This window comes from Protomyctophum parallelum (assembly GCF_964188405.1).
Source record: "Protomyctophum parallelum genome assembly, chromosome: 4".
Classification (NCBI taxonomy): Eukaryota; Metazoa; Chordata; class Actinopteri; order Myctophiformes; family Myctophidae; genus Protomyctophum; species Protomyctophum parallelum.
The window spans coordinates 34,325,692-34,347,990 of NC_139700.1; the positions used below are offsets into that span (position 1 = coordinate 34,325,692).

General features: G+C 42.3%; 1 protein-coding gene across 3 annotated transcripts in view; it reads left to right on the plus strand.

Annotated features, from left to right (window-relative positions):
* pik3c2a (phosphatidylinositol-4-phosphate 3-kinase, catalytic subunit type 2 alpha) overlaps positions 1-22,299 on the plus strand; it is an 82,332-nt gene that overhangs the window by 35,096 nt on the left and 24,937 nt on the right. For all 3 annotated transcript variants that reach the window (XM_083763117.1, XM_083763116.1, XM_083763118.1), the window contains 7 exons: positions 7,346-7,466; positions 8,977-9,088; positions 9,977-10,056; positions 10,232-10,295; positions 12,369-12,515; positions 12,712-12,745; positions 14,695-14,965. In XM_083763117.1, the coding sequence (XP_083619243.1) occupies positions 7,346-7,466; positions 8,977-9,088; positions 9,977-10,056; positions 10,232-10,295; positions 12,369-12,515; positions 12,712-12,745; positions 14,695-14,965 (829 nt within the window). The remainder of the gene's footprint in view (positions 1-7,345; positions 7,467-8,976; positions 9,089-9,976; positions 10,057-10,231; positions 10,296-12,368; positions 12,516-12,711; positions 12,746-14,694; positions 14,966-22,299) is intronic.

The window sequence follows — 22,299 nt, forward strand, 5'->3', positions numbered from 1 at the left end:
ACTCATGGAAAGCCTATATTATTTTACTTATATCGACCCTATAAACAATTTAGTATAATTTATCATTTATATGTAAAGGTTTTGCCCACTCAAATGGTTCCTCGTCAGATAATCCCCACATAGCCTACAACAACGTCCGTGAACCGACTTCACTGTATTAGCCTTCATAAATTATGTGAATTTGTAGGCTACTTAAGCTGTCTTCTCTCGTGAAGGTTTATAGTTGGAGAATTCTAAGTTTCAACACCAAAGTCGTAGTAGTAGTTGTGAATTATAGCCAACTGAACATTTGTACTGAATCACTGAATGTTTTCTTTATCCTCATGTTGCGCTTCCGTTTTCCCCAAAGTTTTTATACGTCCCGTTCGCTTCAAGTTCCACAGCCGTCTTCCGTCCAGACGGCGGCCCACAGCCCCTCCCACCCCTCACGTGAAAATGCGGCACAAATCTTTGAATATATTCTCTTTCAGAGTGAACGTTTTTAACTAAAATCTTTGCTTCTGAGGGGTTCCTGGAACAACATATTTTCAGATGGGGGTCGGTGGCCAATTGCATATCATTCTGGGGGTCCTTGACATGAAATTGTTTGAGAACCACTGACATAGGTTTTTCAGAAAACTGTCATGATTTAGAAGACATTTTGTAGAATCGAGCTCAGGTCTAAATGGTCTAAAATGTGTCTGTTTTGTGAGTGCGTGATGGCGTCACACTCTTTGCTATTTTTATTCAACATTTCGTCTTCCTGTTGCTTTTAACAAACACTGAAACAGCTTCTTGGCTTTTTTTTTTTAACCCTGGCAGGCTAAGTTAGGTCAAGGACGCTCCACCGCCTGATTGGAACTCTTGAGGCCCGTATCAAAGTCTATCATTAACTGGTACTTCTTCCTATCTTGTTAGCCTGTATGCTACTCTAGCTGAGTGCAGTACTTTCATCCGACGGAGCATTGGTCCGAACGACAACCTACCTCCTCCCTCACCCTAACCCTAACCTCCCCCGGGGCAGACACCTAAACCTAACCGCAACCCTCTCCCGACCTGCAGCGCACCTCGGAGCATTGCTCCTTCGGAGCAATGCTCTGTCGGATGATGGTATGCCTCCCACTCTAGCTGTGGTGCCTAGTTGCTGTGCTAATAGCGTAGTGCTTTCAACCTAACCTGGGGGGGCCCACATTATGGATGTGTACCATAGAACATTAGTTAATCATAAGATCTATGTTGATCCTCCTGTCTCCTAGGGAGATATCATACTGTAAATGATTGATGGAATGACACGTGTGTAAATGCGTGCAACATCCCTCACATCAGAGGCACACCTTTCACAGTTAAAACACCTTAATTGCCCGGGGTTATTTAATCCATTAAATAAATGTGTCCAGCCATTTATATACAGCGGAGCACTTTTACAGACAATTCAATTTCAATTCAAAGGGCTTTATTGGCATGAGAAAACATACGTTTACATTGCCAAAGCAGAAGGAACAATACAACAATACAGCAATACAATCAATACAATCAATACAATCAATACAAAAATTATGTACATTTGAAGGTCAGAATCTTCAATAGATCAAATTCTATGTACCCAGGTCACTCGATGCAGGTATAGTGCAGGAATATACACAATGATTAGTCTTTAGGGTGGTTGTGTTCCATTTGATATCCTTCTCCTATCACAGCAACTCACAAATCTTGCTGCTGTGTTTGCACATTGTTGTACTTCGCCCAGCAGATATGGGATTTTTTTGTCGTTGGTCATGTTTTCAAAATCTCTGTGTGTGGTTGTAATCAGTGGGAAGTATGTGTCTCTGATGTCTTGGTACAATGGACAGATGGTTAGGAAGTGTAGCTCGGTTTCCACTTCATTTTGTGTGCAGTGAGTGCATAGTCTGTCTTCTCTCGGGATACACGTCTGCCTATGACGTCCTTTCTCGATCGCGAGACTGTGCTCACTGAGTCTGTACCTAGTTAAGATTTTTCTTTGTTTTGGGTCGGTCACGGTGCTCAGGTATTCTGCCACTGTGTATTCTCTGTTTAGGGCCAGATAGCATTCTAGTTTACTCTGCTTTTGTGTTGCTTCTTTCCAATGTGTCAGATAGTTTTCCTTTTGCTGTTTTATAATTTGGTTTAGTCCAATGGGTTTTCTATCTCGTGGCTCTGTTTGTGTTTGTGCCCGGAGTTCCAGGGCCAGGTGGCTGAGGGGGCATCTCTCTAGAGTTTCACTGTGTGTGAGTGCCTTGTTATGGAGTGCATCTAGGTCACTTTCTTTTAGGTGGTTGTAGAACTTAAGTGCTCTCTTTTTTATTTTGATTATGAGTGGGTATCGTCCTAATTCTGCCCTGCATGCATTATTTGGTGTTTTCCGCTGGGTACGGAGAATGGATTTGCAGAGTTCTGTGTGTAGGGTCTCGGTTTGGTGTTTATCCCATTTTTCAAGGTCATGGTTTGCTAAAGGTCCCCAGATCTCGCAACCATAGAGGGAAATTGGTTCTATCACAGAGTCCAGTATTTTAAGCCAGGTTTTAATTGGGATGTCTATTTTGATGTTTCTTTTGATGGCATAGAACGCCCTTCTTGCCTTGTCTCTCAGGTCCTTTACAGCTTGGTTGTAGTTCCCTGTGCTGCTGATGTTTAGGCCAAGGTAGGTATAGTTTTTTGTTTGTTCTAGTGGGGTTGTATTTAGGAAAAATTGGTGGTTTTGGCGGCTGGGCCTTTTTTGAAATATCATGATTTTAGTCTTAGTTAGGTTCACTGTCAGGGCCCATGTCTGGGCCGGATGTTATCCCGGATGTTATCCCGGATGTGGCTGTAGCAGCTAAATGTAGCCAAAACACTCTTAACGGCGATCGACGGGAGGTATGATAAAATCTACCGCTACTAGCGCTTGGACAGCGGGGGGGCCGTCTAACGCATGATCTTTTCTTATAATTAGACGGGATGATTTAGATCGCGAGTTATTTACGTTTTAAGATTTTCGGTCTCGTCGGCTAAACAGGGGGGGAACATTTTCGATGACGCCCCACTGTTGCGCAACATCGAATGTTACGCAACAGGCGCTCCTAGCCTGTGGAGCGATGCGATCGGTTTTGATATCATTAATCTCCGTCCTGTTAATCAATCTCCGTCCTGGGCATCAAGGTGTACTAATTAACAGGACGGAGACCTGAGTCTGGGGCCCTTAAACGGGTGGGACTACTTCAGATACAATAATTTATTTCCCTTTATTGTCTCTCAAATACTGGCATATACAAGTGGATGTCTCAGTTGACACAGTTTCCCACTTGGGGTGATTTGACGGCGTGAGAAATGGGATGTGTGTGTGTGAAGAGTGTCATTTTGCGTGACTCTCACTGCTCAGTCACAGTGTCTCCATTTCATCACGCTGTCCAGAGTCCTCATCCACAGCATTCCGATTATTATTTTCATAATAAACATCTTGTCACTGGAATCTGTTAGCAGTGTTTTGTTGTGTTACAGACTTTAGGAGTATAGAATAAATATTGTTTATTTTTCATGGTGGAACACATCAGCAAAACAAAGGAAAACAGCATCCTATTTTCCTTTGAACACAACAGTCTGTCTCGAGAGACTAGGGTTCTACTACTGCTGAGATAAGGTACAGCATTCTCTCACCTGGTCTACAACCCCCCCCCCCCCCCCCCCCCCCCCCCCATGACATAACGACATTTTAAGAAAACAAAAAAGCCATGAATTATTTGCTGCCTCTGGAATCACTACAGGCATAGTTAATAATATTTAATGGCAACAAAACAATGGTAATAGTTTACCATACTCATCATGTGTTATAGGAAGTGTCTGTTCCCATTTCCACAGAGTTCATGATGCAACATACTGTATCATAGCCTTATCATAGCCTCATAGCATTTTTCAGCTTTATTCTGTTCCATTTCACCTCTGTTGTGTTTTATTCTAGTCAGTTCTGGTATATTCTTCTCTATTCTACTCTATTCATTCTATTCAGTCCAGTCTAATGCTATGAGAGGGCCTATCATTCCACTGCTGGGTGTGTGCTTGTGTGCTTGTTATTTTGGTTGACAAGGGTGGTCTCCCCTAATTATTGTGTGTGTGTGTGTGTGTGTGTGTGTGTGTGTGTGTGTGTGTGTGTGTGTGTGTGTGTGTGTGTGTGTGTGTGTGTGTGTGTGTGTGTGTGTGTGTGTGTGTGTGTGTGTGTGTGTGTGTGTGTGTGTGTGTGTGTGTGTGTGTGTGTGGTCATAATTTCTTTCTGTGTGTACAGTAGAATAGCATTTGTAGTGTGTGTTAAGGCGGGCCTAAACCGGTCTTAATGACAACATTGAAGTCAATAAATAAAGCAACACGATTTCTTATCAAGAGCTGCCCTGATATCATCTAAGACATTCAGACATGCTGTAACAGTACTAAGATTTGTGCTATGAAAACCAGAGTTTAACACACACACACACACACACACACACTGTCACCAGAGGGATGTTCTCAGCGTAGATTGCATAATTAGCTGCAGCTTGTTTAAATTAGATGTTATAGTTCCACGCTCATTGTGACCACAATGCATTCTGTCTGTACCACTCTGCTCTTCAGATAAATCAAACTCTGCGTGTGTGCGTGCGTGTGTGTGTGTGCGTGGTTACTGGTCAAAGAGCATGCCAAAGACTCAGAAGTGCCAGAACATCAGAATAATGTGTTTAGTGTTTCGTTACGTTCACACCCAGTACATAAACAGTACAAACCGTGTTAGTGCACTGTTTACACAAAAAAAACAGGGATGTCCAATTGTCCACTAATACAACAGTTAGAAAATCGCTGAAACAACATTTATTTTTAATGACAGATGTAGCCACTACGACCACAAATGTCCCAAGAAACTAGCTAGCATAGCCAGCGACTCAGCGAGTATGCTGCACTCTGGGTGAACAGAGCAGCTGAATTCTTTGTTTTGATTAGCTGTTCCATGATGCTGGTTTGAAGCACGGCTAGAAGACTGTTTCAACCAATCGGATGCTTCCTCGAAACGACCTGTTGTATTATCCCTGTTCACCACTTACACCTGGATGGAAATAAAGGCTGCAGCATACTTCAAATGAAAAACAACGTTGTTATTTTATTGCTCTAATACCTCACTGCTTCTCTGCCCTCCTGAGGGTATTGCAAGTGGGCCCCCAAATAATTGCCAAAACACATTTTAAGAATATAAATGATTATGACTATTAGAAATATATTAACCCATTTAGGCCTCAGTTTTTGAGTTAAAAACGTTCGCTCTGAAACAATATATATTCAAACATTTGCGCCACATTGTCACGATTTTTCAAAAATAGCAGACCTACAAGCTCGCTCCTATTGTCGAGGAGAGAAGAGCTTCCCCTCCTCCCAAGGTGTTTGGAGAGAGTTAATGAAATAAAGTTGAGATGACTTGACCTGACTGGACTATGACGGACTAACAGTTTATGCTCATGAAGTTGCCCCATCAGTGTGTCTTTCTTTTCCTTTTTTCTTTGTTGATACTACTGTGTGTTATGGTTGCACTAAACAAAATGTCATCGTCTCATACAATGACACATTTCTTATCTTATCTTATTATAATAATATGCTGCACTTTATATTCCATGGAATCTCAAAGTGCTACAATATAAATGCATAAAAGAAGAAACATCACACGATAAAAACATAGAGGGAAAACAATACATTTGAGGGCATGTGGTAAAAATGTAAACCAGTGGGTTCAAAAGAAAGCCTTGTTAAAAAGGTACTGTAGGTCTTCAGTTCTTTCTTAAACGAGTCAATCGACTGTGGCGCTCTCATGTGGACAGGGAGGGTTCCACAGTTCGGGGGCAACCACGCAGAAAGCCCGGTCGCCCATGGTGCGACGGTTGGCCTTGACGGGGTTGAGGCAATATGCATTTGAGGAGCGGAGGGTGCGGGTTGAGGGTTTCAGGGAGACTAGTTCCTTGAGGTAGGAAGGGGCTTTTCCGTTGATGCATTGATGGGTGAGCAGGGCTATCTTGTATTGAGTCCGGAATGAGATTATTAAAACAAGTTTATTCATTCTGCTTTTTATTAGCGTTTGAGATCGAACTTCCATAATCAATGAAAAATCTGTGAAAAAACTAAACGGACTCCGCACCCAATACTTCAAATCAATCAAACAGAGTATTTACCTTCATGTGTGAACGCATCTGAAACATTCTCCTGTTGCATAATAAGCTACATGTGTGAAAGGCTAACCCAATGTACCGACCTGATTCCCCGGACATTTTCCAGTGTTCAAATGAGAAAGGGGCTTAAGTATCCTTACAAAGATCAACTTAAGTGTAACTTAACTACAGAGGCCTCTTGTTATTTGGCTTTAATAAAACTGTTATTACAGCTGAGAAGACAACAGCATGCTAGTCTTCTGTCATAAAGGTCGCATTCACACCTAATACTTTGGTAGGCTCGATGCGAATGGGCGGAGAAGTTGGGATTCTTGCATATTTAATTTGCTGCTTTTCCAATTGCTGTCATCCGCAGCAATTGGAAACACAGCAGAGAACTTTATCAATGTGCTCAATTCATAAACTACACAGTGAAATCTATGGTGTTAAAATTATGCTTCTAGTAATAGGACTTGAGGGTAACGCGGATGCATGTGTGTCGTCAGCCGTCGGGGAGTGGACTGAATCTGTACGCCTATGGATTATCTGATTATCATATAAAATTAGTATGCTACTATGCATATGCCATATTAGCTATACAGTTTATAGATCATGCTTAAGCATGTGTTTAATTTTGCAGTATTTATATTTAAACAAGATGAAGAAAGGGGATCCAGCACTCACACAGTGACAGCCCTCCATACGCACAGACAAACAGACAGAGAGACAGAATACTCTGTACACTGCAGTGTTTTTATGTGTTTCCTTAAGCAATTGATTAATGTGCTCATCTGACCATATTTCGATGAGGGCTACGGTCTCCTCATTTGATCATGGTAAAGGGGACATCTTAGCGCTGCGTAAAATATCCCATCTCCGTCTCCAACTTTACTCCTCATTCATCCGCCACATTGTTTGCTTCATTTCCTTTATTTGATGCGATTGCATTCCCACCTTCACCGAATCGAAATCCAGTGCGATTGGAAGCGAAGCGAAACCCCTGTTTTAGAATGCGTTTCTTTGATGCACATTAGGATTCGAATGAGGGTTCACACCTGCCAAACGAAGCACACTTTCCGACAATGTGTTTATGTGTGTATATTTATATATATATATATATATATATATATATATATATATATATATATATATATATATATATATATAATTATATATAATCACATTTCTTTCTGCTGTTTCCCTCTTCTCTCCTCCAGTGAATTCTCCGGTGGAGTTGTTAATCAGCCAGACATTGTGCTGGGTCCATGACGATTTGGATCAGGTCGACATCTCCAGCTATCTGCTCAAAGTCTGTGGTCAAGAAGAGGTGTTGCAGAAGTAAGTGTACACACACACACACACACACACACACACACTAGGGCATTAACGAGTTGAGATTTTTCCCAGTCGACTTGTCAGACAGTAAAGTCGAAGTAGAGTCGCTGCATCGTTTTATGACGGGACGGGACGGGTATTGAGTGCGCACACTCAAATACGGAGCATGTCAAACAGAGCCACTAAACACTCCAATATGGCACAGAAACCCATTAGAAAAGACATAGCTAGGCTACACACACTGTAGGCCTATCTATGGCAAGACGCTGATTATCAAAACATACATTTAATAGTAAACACTGAACAGTGCAGGCACACGCACACACTGGCACATGAACCAGAAAAGAGAACGCAACAGACTGAGACGAGGCATAATTGGCACAGCAAACTGCAGCACAGCGGCTCACTCCAGCCATATGAACACAATAAAAAATACCTTGTGTACCTTCAGAACACAATAGAAGACATAGTTCATACTGGTATGATTAACATTATTGCAGCCAGCAACAGTTTGGCACATCATCAGAATAGAATCTGCTATTACCTTCCATGTTCACGCCGTGAACAACATTTCCTTCTCCTCCTCCATGAACAACAATTCCTTCTCCTCCTCCGACAACAATTCCAAGCATAACGTCCTCAAGCTTCGTCTTTTCTGAGCCATGCAAACAACCCGCACTGACCGGAGACGGAGAGATTCATGTGTCCCGCGGGTAAAGCTAGTCACTGTCAGCACGGGGGTGGGGGGAGAACGTTTGAGGAGAAAGTTTGCGCGCTTCTGTACTTCTCTGACACAGCGCAGTTCAACTTCAGCCAGTCAATTAGTGGGACACGCTGAGAGCGCACATCAAAGGAGAACACAGCTGCAGGTTGTCAATTAAGGCTGTGGCTGAACTCCGATGCAAAGGGAAAGAATGACTTGTGTCCGTGACAATAACCAATCCTACAGTTTGAATTGTGTACACACACGCACACATAGAACAAAAATAATATGGGGAAAACAAATTATTATTATTTTTTACTTTTGACTTGTGTTAATGAAGTCGATGCGTTTTAATGAATACCCTAACACACACAATACTGACACAATGCGAAGTCCAGTGTTCTTTATGCAGTTGAAGGTAGAAGTGCTCGTCAGTGCTCAACAGGGACAACTTGAATCAGAGAGAATAACACCTGAGGTCCTGGGCACTTCAGGAGATACTACTACCCAAATAAAATATACTGGAGCGCTCAACTGGTCTGCACGTATTAATTATTTTGCAGGGGTGGCTGAGTCAGTCTTTTAATTGTGTGTGTGTGTGTGTGTGTGTGTGTGTGTGTGTGGGTGTGTGTGTGTGTGTGTGTGTGTGTGTGTGTGTGTGTGTGTGTGTGTGTGTGTGTGTGTGTGTGTGTGTGTGTGTGTGTGTGTGTGTGTGTGTGTGTGTGTGTGTGTGTGTGTGTGTGTGTGTGTGTGTGTGTGTGTGTGTGTGTGTGTGTGTGTGTGTGTGTGTGTGTGTTGTGTGTGTGTCAGTAAACACAGCATAGGAAGCCACGAGTACGTTCAGAACTGTCGGAAATGGGAGAGTGAGATTAAACTACAGTTACTCTCTCACTCCACCATGACGAGAGACCTGGCCCGCACTGTAAGTCATTTAGCGTGTTTCAGTGTGTTTGTCTAATTGCCTGTCTTTCTGTCCAGTCCAGTGATGTGTCTGTCTTTCTGTCAAGTCCAGTTATGTCTGTCTTTCTGTCCAGTTATGTCTGTCTTTCTGTCCAGTCCAGTTACAGTATGTGTCTGTCTTTCTGTCCAGTCCAGTTATGTGTCTGTCTTTCTGTCCAGTCCAGTTATGTCTGTCTTTCTGTCCAGTTATGTGTCTGTCTTTCTGTCCAGTCCAGTTACAGTATGTGTCTGTCTTTCTGATTGTCGGTCTGTGTGTTCCAACTTCCAAGTCATTGTACATTGGAAAATAAAGTATTAATACAAAATGTGCTTTCTTGTTTGTATTTTAGACTTTGCGAACAAAGATTGCACATGGCAGATATGACGAATAACTTAAATATCTAAAGAAATATATGCGTAATATAATGTATTATATAATTTTATATTTTGAAAATGTTTTTTAAATAGCTCACAGCGTGAAGTCGTAGACATGCTATTTCCGCTACTTTTGGAAAATGTTTGAACATGTATTAACATTTTTCAGCATTCAAACGAATATGATTATGCAAAAATAATTGCGATTATCTCAAATGGAGCACCGAAGTCTGACGTAATTTGCGAGTCCTACTGGGTCACGTTTCTATTTTGTCCCCCATTCTGAATTCCCATAGTGTTTAATATTGCGGAATATAAGAACTGTGTTCCAAAACCATACAAATGAGCCCGGCGGCTTGAGCCATGGCCAAAGGTATTTCTGGGGGTCCCCCCAGCCAAAAACATTGAGAACCTTTGCTCTATACCGATTACGTAATAATTGTGACAGGCCTATTCCACAGAATGTGAGAGTTTCTGTGGTTGGTTTTCTCTGCAGGCTGAAGATGACAGTTCTGTGGTGGATCTGGACAGACACCTGTCTCTGGTAGACAGACCTGTCAGGGAAAACATCACCAGGTACAGAAGACAATAATATTAACCTCTTATCTACATGTTTTTTCTTGTATTGTTTTTGTAATTTATCTCACTCTCTGCCTCTTGTCTCCATGTGTCCTATCCGTCTCGCTGTCCCTTTATCTCTGTCTCTCTCCCTATACCTCTGTCTGTCTGTCTGTTTCACTTTCTCCATCAGACAAGGTCTGGCAGACTATATGGAGGGCTATCACAACCAGGTGAACATCTGCCTACAGAACGAGGTACTGCCATCATGCCATTTATTAAATGTTCCTGTTCCCCCCTGACACTGTCATGTAAACATCATAGAGGAAGTCTTCTCATTGGCTACGTTTACATGGGCAGTTAAATCCCCTTTTCATTCCGAATAGAAGTTCAATCCTATTACACGTTGTCATGTAAACACCTACAAAAACTTGAAAATGCTCGATGCGATCTAAAAACCATTCCGATGTCACTGGCTGGATTATTCCAATGTTCAATGCGATTGAAAGAAAATTGGATGTAAGTTCATTCTGGTCTTTCTGAGCATGCTCCAAGGCGCGCCGAGGAGTTTGCACATAGATGAGAGTGTGTTTTTTCGTGCATTTTGCAGATCCGAAATCCACAAAAAAACGTGGAGCAGCAGCAGATGATGATACCCCTGATCTCTCTGTGTGTGTGTGTGTGTGTGTGTGTGTGTGTGTGTGTGTGTGTGTGTGTGTGTGTGTGTGTGTGTGTGTGTGTGTGTGTGTGTGTGTGTGTGTGTGTGTGTGTGTGTGTGTGTGTGTGTGTGTGTGTGTGTGTGTGTTCAACGGTCTCTCTCTCTCTCTCTCTCTCTCTCAAAAATAACGAGCGACCCGATACAATAATAATCAGTGTGTTCCGTGCCCTGGCCGTGCTATAGATAATAAAGTACAAATAAAAACAAATAAAAATTACTTCCGAAGTATTTTATTCAGAAGTATTTATTCGGAATGATCACCCTTCATATAAACGTGGCCATTGTCATTTTATTGTTGGTTAGTTTTATAAATTATTTTGCTTTGAGGTGAGATGGTTTTGTTGTCAATAAGTTTCCCATCTCTCTCTCTCTCTCTCTCTCTCAAAACATGGCAGGATGAAAGGAACAACAACACTTATCCAGAGAGAGTGGGTGGAGAAAGGCTTTTGTGTCTTAAGTGATGGATTTAACCAGCTGTGATATTGTGGTTACAACAAGACGGGTCATTTAAATAATTTGCCACCGCTCTACAGTATATTGCCTTGGGGAGGGAGGGAGAGAGAGAGAGACAGAAAGAGGAAGACAGAGAGAAAGGACAAAGGGATGAATGGATGACAGAGAAAGAAATGCACAGACAGGAGAGTGAGGTTCCTGGAAAGGCTGGCTTTCTAGCAACTGAGCATATGTTTTTCATCACCGTTTACTGTTGGGGTTTAATTGAGTACAGATTGAGACCAGGGTTCTTATAGCAGAGCCTAGATTTTACAAACCAACCAGCACTCTCCTCTTTTCCACTCCTCTCAGCTGTGGACTGAGTCCACTTTAATGGAGCTGGCCAAAAATAGAAACACACTCATACAGTGAATGTACAGTATATAGAGGAATATGCGGTACACATGGAATGTTAAATTTTCTGTAAAAATGCACACATGTGTACGTTCCACGCGTGCATGCATTTAACTGCCTGTCCCACAGTTTCCAGCGTAAAAGTGCTTGCTGTGTTAACATTTGAACTTGTGCCTGAACAATATAGTGTTCAGTCTATATGTTGCCTATGTTTGTAAAAAATGTTAAAAACTACCATATTTTATTTTATTGTTTGTTGTAAGACACATACATGTACATACAGGAGTAGAACACCATATATAGTTTGCTGCAACACAAATACATTATAGACTAAATATGCATTACTAATAACATTAGTAATACAATATTTACATAATACAATTAGAACAGTGGTTTCTCTAATTGAGGTAGGGTCAAGGCACTTACAAATAAACTGTACAAATAGAACTTTTGGAACATTTGCACACTCAGACTTATGGGGTCCTTGAAATAAAAAAGTTTTGAGAACCACTAGATTTGAATATATTAATTGAATCATACACAGTACACAGATGCTAACCTTGTCTTTGTGTGTGTGTACTTCTTGCACCTTTGTCGTTTGTGTGTGTGTGTGTGTGTGTGTGTGTGTGTGTGTGTGTGTGTGTGTGTGTGTGTGTGTGTGTGTGTGTGTGTGTGTGTGTGTGTGTGTGTGTGTGTGTGTGTGTGTGTGTGTGTGTGTGTGTGTGTGTGTGTGTGTGTGTGTGTGCGTGCGCGTGTGTGTGTGTAGACTACTCAGTATAAGACAGTTGACCGGGTCATACAGACTGTGAAGAATCTGTGCTGTGCACTGGACGAGGTGGAGACTCAGCCAATCACAGAGGCCGTTAAGAGGCTGCGCCACGCCATCAATCTTCCCCGGACCCGCTCACCTGAGGTAGGAGGAATAAACACTCATGCACACACGCCAGTACAATAATTATTATCATCTGTAATTGTTTCCATGTTGAAAACTGTTCATACATTTTCCACAAAATAGCCGATCAGAGCTGCTAATTCCACAATTTTTAACTGTTAATAAATTATATAATAAAATCATAAATTATATATATATATTTTTTTATATTGTGTAGATTGGGTCCAGGTCATCAGGAGGATCATCAAATGGTGAGTGTCTCTCTCACACACACACACACACACACACACACACACACACACACACACCTTTTTAGCAGGTGTCATAGTACAGTAGGTCAAATAAAAGTACAAATGTAATAAAGTTATTTAATATTTAACCAACTCATTCTAGTGTAGTTTAGCTCTAGACAGATAGAAGTTGTAACTTACATAAGCACTTTACTAGAACCGAGAAAGTCCAAGGACCATACAGTACATTGACGTTGGACCAGAGATATCACGTATCATCAAACGTACTCCAGGTGTGATGCAATAGGCATTTATAAGTGAGAATAAACAAGTCTTCTGAGATGAGATGACGACAAGACCCACCGTGACCTTTCCATTACCTTTCACCCCACATCACCCCAGGGCAGGGTAGAGAGATGTATGTCGACGGTGCAGAATGTTGCACATGCGCTAGGCAGGAAAACACTGGAGCACTGTTTTGGGAAAACGAGAGTTCAGGGCAGGGGATTGTTTTGTGTGAAGAAGCAACACAATGACTTCACACTTTTAGTGCCGGAAGTGCATCAAAATAGGAGCTCTGGGGTGCCGGAGTTGTCTGATCGCTTTTACTCTGAAAGCCATGAACCGGAAACACTTTCCTAAAAAAGTTGACTTGACAGAGTTGACCTAACATCCCGATCGTTTTAATTTATACGATATATGATCCAAAAAGCGTTCATATTTTGCGGGAGAGACGGATGAGGAGCAGAAATGAAGCGCCAGCATATCGATCCATTCATCACCACGGAGAGCGCCCTGGATTAGGAGATACGAGTCATTCTTTCCGCTGCGCTAACATGCGAGTCAATGACAAGCTAATAATTGCACAGAGCGTTAGCCTACGGCAAGCGAAAAGCGAAATGCCAAAAAAATAAATAGGAAAAATTCTGAATATTCGTATCTCGCCCCGTATCTTTGAGGGTGCGCTATGACGTCCTCAGACGTCCATAGCACCTCTCGGTTCGAATCCTTATGACGTTTAGGGACGTTTTATGTAAAAATTGTGTTCATTAATGGTTTGTCATAATGGCCACCTACGATATATTTTTCGCTATGGATAAACATGGACAATTACGAATACGATAAAAAGCAGTTCTATTTCATACAGGCATACATTCCGACATACTAACAGTCCGACACCTTACCCCTAACCTAACCTAACCGCAAGCACGACGCAACGCATGTCGGGAGCAACGGGTGATTTGTGCATGTCAGACTTTTGGTGCGTCGGATAAGCGTGCGTAACCCGTTGTGTTTCCAAAGAAATAAACTCCCTTGCAGAAACTTCCCCCATGTCTCCACTCCATACATTCCTTGTGCATCAAAATACCCACACACCCAACTTTGTCCCTCTCTGCTGTAGTCTATTGGGTGACCCCATAGACTACAGCAGTTTGTCCCAAAGAGGGACAAACTTAGCTACAACTGTCTAACTGACTGGCAGTTAGTTTTGTTATCAGGTCAAGTGATGAGATACTGAAGGTAGATTAAATGTACACAAATGTAAAGTGAATGTGGTTAAGTCTGTCTGTGGGTTTTAAGAATATGTAACTTATGAAGAGTTTCAACAAGAGCTTTTTGGACATGCAAAGTTTCAACCTGACGGTGATGACATATTATTAATACCGACATATTATAATAATAACTTTAAATTCAGCTTGTGAAACCTGTGCTAATATTGAATTTCCTCCTTTTGGGGACACCCAATCTCACTGACTTGTTGTTTTACTGCATAGTGCAGTACAGTTGTAGAGGTTCAGTTGCTCTGTATTGTTGATGCTTCTTGTTTTCTTTTCATTTTTTTCTTTTGCCTTATATTGCTGTACACGACGGTACTTTTCTTTCTCCTTACTCTTTACCTGTAACTCTTAACGGCTCTGGGTTTCCCAGGTTTCCCCCACGGGATAATAAAGGTATCTCATCTATCTCAGGTCACACCAGCGCTGTGGAGGAGAGCATGTCTCTCCTGACGGAGGCCGTTTACAACCTGGCCAAGCTCTACCTGCGGTCCTTCTGCCCTGCATCCTCCTCCTTCGTCGTCTCCTCTTCCTCTGACGCCTCCACCTCCTCCTCTCCCAACGCTGGTGTGGAGGGGAGGGATCTCTCAGAGGGGAGGGGCAGTCGGGAGGCCTCCGGGACCACGGACCACCTGCAGTTCACGCTGTTCGCCATGCACGGCATCCCTACCAACTGGGTCAGCAGGTAATGAGACAGAGATTTAACTAAACGTTGAGTACTATTTTGACAGGCCACTATGCTGCGAATTAACACCTAATCAATGAATTGACACATTCAAAATCATAATAGATTCCTTTTATAATCAGCTAAATCGTTTAGTCTGATTGTCCACTTAACTTGAGCTCTGTGCAGGACCTCGTACAATGGTGGCGTACGTATGTCGCATGGCAGTAATTGTTCATTAATCCTAATCAAGGCAAAATCTTTAAAATAACTGTGATATTGATTTGAAGTGACCCAACCCTAAATGTAGTACACACACATTAAAGGTCCTGTTTAATCTGTCTATCCCACATTAACACTGTACACAATGCTCGACATTGTAGAAGGCCTATTTCATGTGTTTACCCTGGAGTTGGTCCTTTCTCCAGGTGGAGCGAAATGCCTTCACGACGGACGACGTACGTCGCGACGTATATTTTTCCGTCGCAACGTATATTCGAGTACGTCCTGGCGTAAATATCAATTCGTCCCGGCAGAACGGACTCGTCGCGGCTATATCTACCCGTTTGCGACGTAATATGTTGGCTATTATTTTCCGTCGCGCCAGAACGGGACTCGTCGCAGCTATATCTACCCGTTGTGGCGTGAGCTGGACTCGTCGCGGCAGAACGTGACTCGTCGCGACTATATCTACCCGTTTGCGACGTGCGCCTCGCCGGTCCGGTCTCCAGGCGAGCCTGCGTCCTTCATATATATTTTTTTCTGCTCTCGTTGGACTTAACTTTAAAAGTCCAATGGAACACCTCTTTGTAACGGGTCGCTGTAGTATAGTGGTCTAATTCCTCGCCTCTCTATTCTTTTTTGCTGAGGACGCTGGTTCAATTCCCGCTCGCGGCAAACCAAAATTATTATATTTTAGACAGACAGACAGACAGACTGCCTGTCTGCCTGCCTGTCTGCCTGCCTAATGTATTGTAAATAATGTATTCATTCCATACGGCTATTTTTTTTAAATATAAAAACTTTTGTCTTTCGCGCGATTCGAACCAGCGTCGTCAGCACCAAAACATTGAGAGGCGAGTGATTAAACCGCTGGACTACAGCGGCCATACGTTACAAAGAAGTGTTTCATTGGACTTATAAAGACAATAGCACCCAGCTGCAGTCTCGCAAGGGGAGGGACCGGAAGTGCTTTTATTTCCGGCTTCCACGTGCACAAGCGCACATACACGCACGCGAAATATAATGCAATATGTAATAATCAGCTCATACATTATAAAGACATTATTGCATTATGAAGTTTTATTACAGTATGAGTCGCCTATGTGGAGGTTCTTAATGTAACACATTATTACATTATAGAAAAATCTATTAAGTTATGTGCTCGTCTTTTAATTACATTATGAGCTGATTATTACATTATGAGGTCAGATGTAGAGTTGCTGGCCGCCTCAGCTCCATATATGGAGATCTAGGTGATGATCCAGTCTTTTCAATGTATGGCTATCCAGGGTTTGATGAGGTCAGTGTCGGGATCTTATATCATATGGAAACGGCCATATATGGCGGTGTGACGTGTCATGAGGCGTGACCATATATGGAGGCATGACACGAGGCGTGACATGACACACTTACTGACTGACTGACGGGAAATGCAGGTTTTCATAGTAAATTAAATGCATATGGTCGTGTGTCTGTGATCTATGGTCTGGACATGGTGTGTGTGGGACAGGGGTACGGGGTTATAGCAACTTATTACATTACTTAAATGCCTTGATATCATTATGTTATAATCGACCATATAGGCCTAGCCTATTATTGCATATCATTTTATTATTGTTAGATTTGCATTTCTTCAAATATGCACACTTATACCACCAACTAATAAGCTTTCAATTAAAATATTACCTACAACAAACTACTTCAAACTTTTCCAAACCGACCACGTAATTATGTTTAAGCACAGATGGTACTATATACACCCGGCATTTAAGCGCGCACCAGCAAGTGCGTGTCGTGCACGCGCATTATATTTCGCGTGCGTGTATGTGCGCTTGTGCACGTGGAAGCCGGAAATAAAAGCACTTCCGGTCCCTCCCCTTGCGAGACTGCAGCTGGGTGCTATTGTCTTTTTAAGTCCAATGAAACACTTCTTTGTAACGTATGGCCGCTGTAGTCCAGCGGTTTAATCACTCGCCTCTCAATGTTTTGGTGCTGACGACGCTGGTTCGAATCGCGCGAAAGACAAAAGTTTTTATATTAAAAAAAAATAGCCGTATGGAATGAATACATTATTTACAATACATTAGGCAGGCAGACAGGCAGGCAGACAGGCAGTCTGTCTGTCTGTCTGTCTAAAATATAATAATTTTGGTTTGCCGCGAGCGGGAATTGAACCAGCGTCCTCAGCAAAAAAGAATAGAGAGGCGAGGAATTAGACCACTATACTACAGCGACCCGTTACAAAGATGTGTTCCATTGGACTTTTAAAGTTAAGTCCAACGAGAGCAGAAAAAAAAATATATGAAGGACGCAGGCTCGCCTGGAGACCGGACCGGCGAGGCGCACGTCGCAAACGGGTAGATATAGTCGCGACGAGTCACGTTCTGCCGCGACGAGTCCAGCTCACGCCACAACGGGTAGATATAGCTGCGACGAGTCCCGTTCTGGCGCGACGGAAAATAATAGCCAACATATTACGTCGCAAACGGGTAGATATAGCCGCGACGAGTCCGTTCTGCCGGGACGAATTGATATTTACGCCAGGACGTACTCGAATATACGTTGCGACGGAAAAATATACGTCGCGACGTACGTCGTCCGTCGTGAAGGCATTTCGCTGTCTCTCCCTTTTTATCCTATTAGAACTGTATAAAGTGGCAGTCAATGTCCGAGCCACCCTTAATGTATTTATCCTGTTTTCATTCAGCAGCAGCACTGCAGTCAGTTCATCTTATTCTTATTATACAGTAGCCCTGGAACATGACTGCCATGATAATTATCATGACAGTCATGCAGTAACTTTGCCCTGTTTTTTGCAGCCGCTGCATTTACAAGATTTCCGTATATTTAAACATTCAGATTTCAAATATAAAGTACTCACAAAGTTTCCCACGGGTGTTAGTTAGTAGCAGCGCGAGCGATTAGAATTGCTGCGTCCCGCGTTCTTTAATAAAAAGCATTTTTGTCCGAGCTCTCCGGCTACTTTTTTCAAACGGGGTTCGTTTGGGAAATCCACAGTTGCACACCGGGAGCGCACTAGCCTATTAGTCTGTATTGGCAGGGCGGTCAGCGTACCTATATCGAACACACCGAGTGCCACCCTCCTCCCGACCGATAGGGGCGCGTAGTTGAAAGCCAATGGAAAACTAACACCTCGGATAAAAATGCTTTTTATTAAACAACGCGGGATGCAGAAATTCTAATCGCTGGCGCTGCTACTAACTAACACCCGTGGGACACTTTGTGAGTACTTTATATTTGAAATCTGAATGTTTATATATTTTAATTATTTGTAAATGTAGCGTCTGCAAAGACCAGGGTGAAGTTACGTCATGACCCTCGTATGAATACGAGGGTCATGTTTACAGGGCTAATTATACAGTAGTATTCTATAGTAACTAAGTACTGTAGAACTACTGTTGGCCACTGCCACTGAACAGTTTTGGAGTTAAGTGCCTTGCTTAAGGCTGGTTCAAAGAGAGTACTTTTTGACAACTAGACTACTTCTATGTGCAAGATAAATCCTTTTGATGAATAAAGATTTAATAACACACTCAGGGGTTGTTATAAAACACCTTTCATCGTGAATAGAACACCCACTGGATCAGTATTATTAGAACCTCCCACACTCCACTTCTCAGTGCTCATATACAAGATGAGTTCTCAAACATCCTTTGCGTGCACGCACACACACACACACACACACACACACAGATACACACACACACACACGTCTCTGGGATGATGTTGTATTTCTCCCTGAGAAATGCACCATTCTGTGCTAACTTTGACTTTGACAGAAATGTAATCAGTTGGATAAATTAATGAGAAGTGCCTGTAACTCCCACTGCTTTGAATTTGATTATTTGTGTGATTGGTCACAGTTTGGGTAGGGGGTGCAGCCAAATTTGTTAATATAGCGTCACAATCATTTAAAAAACTTAATAACCACATTTTATAATTTGGCTATTCAAAAATAGCAGATATACAAACTCACTTTTTGCCACACTATGAGCCTATAGATCTTTTATTTTTGAACAATCATAAACAATTGTGCAAATCTTTGAATATATATATATATTATTATATTTTGAACATTTTAACTAAAATCTTTGCTTAGGGAGGTCCCTGGCACAAAACATTTTGGGTGGGGGTCCAGTCTGCATATCAATTTGGGGGTCCTTGATATGACAAGCTTTGAGAAGCACTGCGATATAGCACTGTTGTTGTCTTCTGCTCCTTAGCTCCGGTGTTGTCGTGCGTGTCTAATTCTTCCACGGCGGTGTCTGGTTACACCCTGCTGCTTTTATCTGCACAGTGTCTGGAACAGAGCTGAGCCAACGTTTCCACTCTGCACCGTCACGCTACAGTGATGGATGCAGGACTCACATTTTGTACCTAAACTATTGAGACCTGAAGCCGATTCTACAAATGCCTTCTATGATCAGTAGTTCAAGTTTACTTGTTTTGTGTTTTTATTTATTTTTTGTTTCAAAATAGCAGATGTAGAAGCTTGTGGGCGGCACGAAGTCTGTGAGCTTGTATGTTTGCTATGGTAGTATGATCACTGTAGTATGATCAGATAGGACATTAAATTACGAAAAAACACAAAAGATAGAACATGGTGGGGTTTCTGCCTGACAGCAACGAAATGCCTTCTAAAATCTATGTTTCTATATATATATAGGTGTATATATATAGCCAAAACCAAAAATGAGTCAAATGACAAATTCTTTCCAGGTCTAAATGGGGTTAAGTGGTGGTTGATGTTTGTCAGTGCATGTGGAAGAGGTTCTCCTCCATAAAGCTGTACTGAATCTGAATGCCACCAGCTCTGGCCATGTGTCGTTACTCAGTACAAACCTCCTAATCAAATTTAATCTAACCTCTGCCACTTAAAGGGTCATGAAAACTACTTAAAACAGATAAACAACCATGTACGGTAATAAGTCAGTCCTGTCGGAAGAGGGGACGATAAAAATCAGCTGGTGTTTGGTTGCAATGTAAACATCTCTGTGATATAAGCTGTCCACTCAAGGAAAGAAAGAAAAAAGAGAAACACCATCCATACAGCATTTCTTTTAATAGAAGAGATGTATTTCTGACCTTCTCGGTGGGAGACCAATTTAAATAGAACTCTTCAAAAGAGTGGTGTCGGTGGTGTAGTGGTTAAGAGTCAAGACCTCCACCTCCACACACGTGTTGATAGAATAGAATAGTCCCCACTCCTTGGGGTTGTTTTTGTCTCCACCAGGCCGAATGCCTAGGGGGAGAGTATGTTTTGCACTCCGTCCGTGTGTCCTTCCGTGTGTGTGTCCTTCCGTCCGTGTGTGTGTGTGTCCGTCCGTCCGTTATCAGCTAATCTCCGGCCCGATCCATGCCAAACTTTGCACACACACCTGGATGCCAACGACGAACCTCTGCCCCAAATATTCCTCAACGGCCTGTTCTAGTTGTCCTCTGCATTCTGATTCACCGGTCCTATAACAACTTGGAGCAGTGAGCAGCCATTCTACGGTGCTCGGGGAGCAATTATGCGTTAAGCGTCTTGCTCAGGGACACATACAGTACATCGACACATTGCTGACCTTGCCTGGAATCATACCTGCGATAACCCAGGCCTCTGGTTTCCCCGACGGGCTCACTAACGACTCAGCTATGATGTAACATCAAACTTCTTAGCTCTCCTACGGTCTGTTTCTCCTACACGGTCTCCCTCTCAGCTTTCCTTCTGTTTCTACTACACTCTCGGCTTTCCTACTGTCAATGTTCTACGTTGATTGCCTCTTACTACTGTCTGTCTCCTGCACTGTCTTACTGTCTCTCTATCTCTCACCATTCCTGAAGTCTGTCAACGTAAAGATAGAAGCATAAAGGTTGAATGACCACATTCCTTTCAGGAATTTACAGATGTGAAATATAAGGTTAGTAGATCGACAGATAGATACACAGACAGACAGATGCATACACAGACCTACTGACTGATACATACAAGCCCTTACGGGTCAATTTCCATCCGCCTTTGTCATGTTTCTGTGGCACACATTGCTGGACGGACAGACAGACATATATTTACAAATACAGGCAAAATAAGTAGGCAAGTAGACACTAGACAGACAGCCAAAATATATAGATTAATTGACAGAGAGAGAAAAATAAGTAGGCATTGGCAACTTCAAGTAGATAGACAGTCAAAAAAAGATAAATTCATTAAGAGAGAGAGATAACTAAAAGCTTAACCAATGAAACTGTATTTCGTTCAATGTTCCCCAGGGGTATGTTCTTGGTCCCCTCCTTTTTCCCCTCTACACCACATCCTTTTGCCAACGGTCATGATGCAACGCAGTGTGAGCTTGTAGATAGTCTATTTTTGCAGAATGTTTTCCTTGTTTTCATCCAATGTTCGCTTATGACATGTCCAAAATAGGGACGGTGGTTAACATAAATCTCTCCCTGCAGTTTTCCAGTGCCATCCAGCGAGTGTCTCTAGAAGGCCTAGATAAAGACAGAGGAACTAGTTAATGACAGCCTGTCTAATGCCAACATAGCCTGCGCTCCAAGAGCTATTTATAATCCTGTACTGTTGAGCGTTGCTGCGGAGCGCTCATACCAAAGACACCAATCATTATTCAGCTCTTCGCAAAACCAGAACAGATATTCCTCTTTCCCGATTTGGATTTATTGTGTTATTTATGTTTCAGCTTATTAAATGTAATGTTGTAATGCTGCTGTTCCTTATTAACTCAGACAGTGTGTCTGAGACTGTTGTCTCAGCTTGGCAGGGGGTTGTGTGTCCTTGTTCCTGCACTGTAGCGCCTCCTACTGGCTGGCCTCCACCCGTTCAGCTGGGAGGCCAATTGGGAGAGAATGTGTGAGCGTCTTTTCAAAGGCTTTTTATTAAGACCTGAGGCCGCTTCTAAAAATGTCTTCTAAATCAGTAGTAGTTTCAAGATTTTTTTTTAAATGTACAACAAATAAAAAATAAATGGCTATTGTACAAGTGGCATGGTTGCACGGGAAGATATATGACAAATAACTTACATAATTTAATGAATTTAATGAATGAATAGTGGAAATAGCCAAACTAAAACGTAACATCGTGATGCGTTTTGAGCTTGCTATTTACAGCTGTT